The sequence below is a fragment of the Brugia malayi genome (genome assembly GCF_000002995.4).
Source record: "Brugia malayi strain FR3 genome assembly, contig: Bm_024, whole genome shotgun sequence".
Lineage (NCBI taxonomy): Eukaryota > Metazoa > Nematoda > Chromadorea > Rhabditida > Onchocercidae > Brugia > Brugia malayi.
The window spans coordinates 32353-36186 of NW_025062299.1; the positions used below are offsets into that span (position 1 = coordinate 32353).

Here is a 3834-nt window from a genome sequence, read left to right on the forward strand (position 1 = left end):
TCGCAGGGAGTGTGATAGGACTGCGAGTGTAAACATTAACCTGAAGTAGACTGGAGTTCTGTGCCGTGATTTCTTCACAGTTCCATTTCTCTGGAATATTGAACGGTATTCCTGTTTTCCATTGGCATTTTTTTTTTGCCTTCGCTGGTATCATTAAGGTATAAAGCATAGATACTGATAAAAGTGAGACCATTAAGTTACTCTTACTGACCTCCTTTAATCAAGATTGTCGTTTTGTATTGCTCCTAGTTCGCATCGCAATAGGTTCCTGGAGCTCCTCAGTGTTCTTTTCGGTTTGCGGAATTTTCATATTTTCTTTTTTATTAAGTTCAAGATGAATTTCATCATCATTAACTTCGAGAGGATACAAGACATTTATTGGACGATCGCGAAGTTTCCCAGTGGAAGTTTTCACCTGAACGTTCCTAACTTTACCGTCTTTATCGATTTTGATATCCTTGATCCGAAATAATTTCCACATTCCTCTTGGAATTCCCGATTCATTTAAGAGTACAATCTCTCCCTTTCTTGGAGTTCTTTTTTGTGCTCCTTTGGATGAGGTAATTTCCCTTTGCGTGCGTTCTCTGAGGCTAGTATTCATTTGTGATTGTACTTCTTCGATTATGCCAGATTGTAGTTGATCTTGTATTGCTTTATCATATTCTTGTAATTCCTCTTTATGGGACTGAAGTCGTGCTATCAGCATTCGTAAACGGCTGACGCATAATCCATAATTATCGCTCAATTTGCCTTTGCATGGTTTCCATGGCCAACGTACTTCGTATCTTCCATTTTGTTTAGTGATACTCTTCTTAAATTGTTCCAGTGCTTGTTCATCATCTTGTGTATCAGATCGATCTTGGATGCCAATACAGTCCAACTTCCAAAATTGATCTATATCTGGGGCACGGTTTTCTTGAGATGTCTTCGTTGCAAAGATCTGGTGATGGCACAATTCATTTGTATAACCGCTTGCTGCTATGATAGGTCCAACTTTGCTGTTCAGTAAAGTGAATCCTGACTTTAGTTGCTGAGCGTTTTCCATATGAATAAAGTTGAAGAAATAGTCAGCTCTTATGACTATGTCAGGTTGTTTCTTGTAACTTTTAAGATGGTAATTCTCACCTTTGTCTACCACTTCCATCACTTGAAGATCGTTTGCATAGTCACTTGATCGGAGTTTTCCGTTTTCAGTCCAATTTGTGTTTGAGTTGTGCGGCATACTCGAGGAGTCCTATTGCCAAAGGAAGAGATCTTATATTCTTCTTCATCAGTTTCTAGGAGATTTAGTCGATGAGCTAGTCTTTGTGAGATAAAGGTCGCATCTGCGCCGACGTCAAACAGTACAAGCTTGTACTTGATGTTCAGGTTTATCAGGATTAAAGACATTAATTTCTCTACATAAAAGCAGTACTCGTTTCTTTTCAACTTTCTTAGTTGAATTAACAGATATGTTTGCATTTTTGGCAACAATCTTCCCAGAATCACGAGTCTTAGTGGTACAAAGGGCGCTATTGTGGGATTTTTTGCAATAAAAACAACTTGCTCTTTTTATGCAGTTGAGTTCGTTGTGTCCAGATTTAAAACAATTAGAGCAAACATTGATTTCCTTCAATCGATCAATTCGCTGCTCCACTGTAGAATATATGTGACACTTGCTATCCCAGTGATTGTTATTGCAGAAGATACAGGGTCTCCTTTTCTTTTTTGTCGACCAATTTGGATTCTCTTGATTTAGCTGGTTTCTTTCGGCTGAAGCCGTTCCTCTTGTTTGCTTTAATTGTTTTATTGCAATCAATGCTGAATTTTCTGGAATGCTTGCGTTAGGATGACGTTTAATTAAATTTTTACGACTGACGTTATCCAAGTATTGCCATTCCATTACCTGGTCGTTTCTATTAATTATCTTCCTGAGAAGCTGTCGAAGTTTTGTTACGGACCACTGGCCATCTTCTTCTTTTTGTTGATAAACCTGGTTTAATATCCAGTTTGGCAATTTGGATTCTATTATCGTTTCGATGGTAGGTTGCTCTACGTTTTCGCCAATTGCTTCTAACTGCCTTAGAACTCTCTCCATTTCTTCGATTATTGTTTTCCAGTCTCGGTTGTTTCGTTTTGTAGATATGAGTTCATTGTAAAGTAATTTTCTTATAGTGGAAACACGACCAAATTTCTCCACTAATAATTCTCTTATAATTCTATAGTTTTCAGGTGCCCTATCGTAACCTCTTACTAGCTGTAGGGCGTTTCCTCTTAAGCAAGAAACCAAGTAATTTAATTTTTGGATATCTGGTATGTTTTGAGAGTGTACGGAGGCTTCGAAACTACTCCAGAATTCTCTCCATGTTTTAGGGTCTCCACTAAACGTTGGTAACGACAATTGTGATAAATTTACTACTGGACGACATTCAGTTAAGCTAGGTTCTTTAATTTGTGCTAGACGTTTAAGGGCTAACTCTGTATCATCTTTGTACATAGATAAGGTTATAATGGTATCCGTACCTATGTTAATTAATTTTAAAATACCTCTATCGTCGTTTGCCATTTGTTCGTATTTTTCTTCTTCTTTTTTCTTTTGCGACATTGGGGCTAGTTGAATGTGTTCCAACCATTTGTCGTTGATCTTCTCAAGAGTGCCAACGTATTTTTCGAGGCGCATCAACTTTTCTTTGATGATCCTTGCCCTTGCTTCGTATTGCTGGCACAATACTTCTACTGTCGCTTTTTGGTCTAACGGAGTTAGATCCATTTGTTGTATTTCATCGAGGAGTCCCTCGAGATTCGCTTTTACTGGTGTAGCTTGAACAATTATACTGGCCGACATACCTCACCTCTGGCACCAAAATTATTCTTTGTCGTGAAACCTCAAACTTGGGTAATTAAACCTTTATTTAACATGAAGCAAATAATAGCGCTTTATACATATCGTACGGATGCTACACCGATTAACAAACGCGTAACGAAAGATATAATTATAAAACATTAAAGTGTTATCCCAAAATGCAGAATGAACCGTATAGAGGACGATTGTTTATATGCAGAACTGAACTCCAGATATCTGGCAGAGGTATTTAACTGATGTGAAACGAAGACTGCTAATTGCTAACAAAGGGTTTGCTATCGAAGGATTTTTACTAACAAAGGGTTTTTGTTGTGTGAGGAAAAGGAATTAGATAAGAGGAATTTGTTAGTTTTGGATATAATAATTTAAATATTTCGTCTTTCACGACAATCTAACAAGGACTAAATTTTTTAGAAAAAGTGAAAAAGCAGTAACAGCTGGGTGAAATAATGACAGTAGTAACAAGTAATAATTATTTTATTATTGTAACAGTATTGCTAAAAAGCGAAAATAATTTTTTTTTCTTTCTTAGCATAATTTAATAGTTTTCACATAAATTGAAAAAACCAATGTCGAAAAAAAACAGGAAGTAAAGTAAGGTAAGTAAAAATGTGAAAATTTCTCATTGTTTAAATAAATCAAAACAATTTAAAAAATTCCTGCATATATATTTTTCCATATTCCTCTTTTTTTTCATTTCCTTAGTTATTATTTATCATCATTCACTTCATTTTAATTAAAATCAACATTATCATATTTATTAATATTTTGTGTGATAAAAAAGAAAGAAAGGAATATATTTGATAAGGAAACAAACCCTAACAGAAAATGTGTAGGCAATAGTTGTTGATACCAATGTTTTTGGTTGTTCATTTATATCAATATCAATTTCCACACTGCAAGATGTGTCTCGTAAGAGTGGAAGTAATAGTAATAATATTATTAGCACAGGATGAAATTGTGCAAAATAATAATATTGTAACGTTGTTGGC

At 35.5% G+C, this 3834-nt stretch overlaps 1 protein-coding gene across 2 annotated transcripts; it reads right to left on the minus strand.

The window, feature by feature from the left end:
• Window positions 1-220: 220 nt before the first annotated feature.
• Window positions 221-2824, minus strand: Bm17147 (Uncharacterized protein; the record flags this gene model as incomplete). 2 transcript variants are annotated; one of them, XM_043082909.1, is made up of 2 exons in its annotated part: window positions 221-1234; window positions 1358-2824. In XM_043082909.1, 2 exons carry the CDS (start codon window positions 2822-2824, stop codon window positions 221-223), a joined length of 2481 nt encoding a protein of 826 aa, XP_042938843.1. The 2 variants fall into 2 exon arrangements, with proteins under 2 accessions (XP_042938843.1, XP_042938844.1); XM_043082910.1 differs by having other exon boundaries at window positions 1358-2077.
• Between the last annotated feature and the right edge of the window lie 1010 nt (window positions 2825-3834).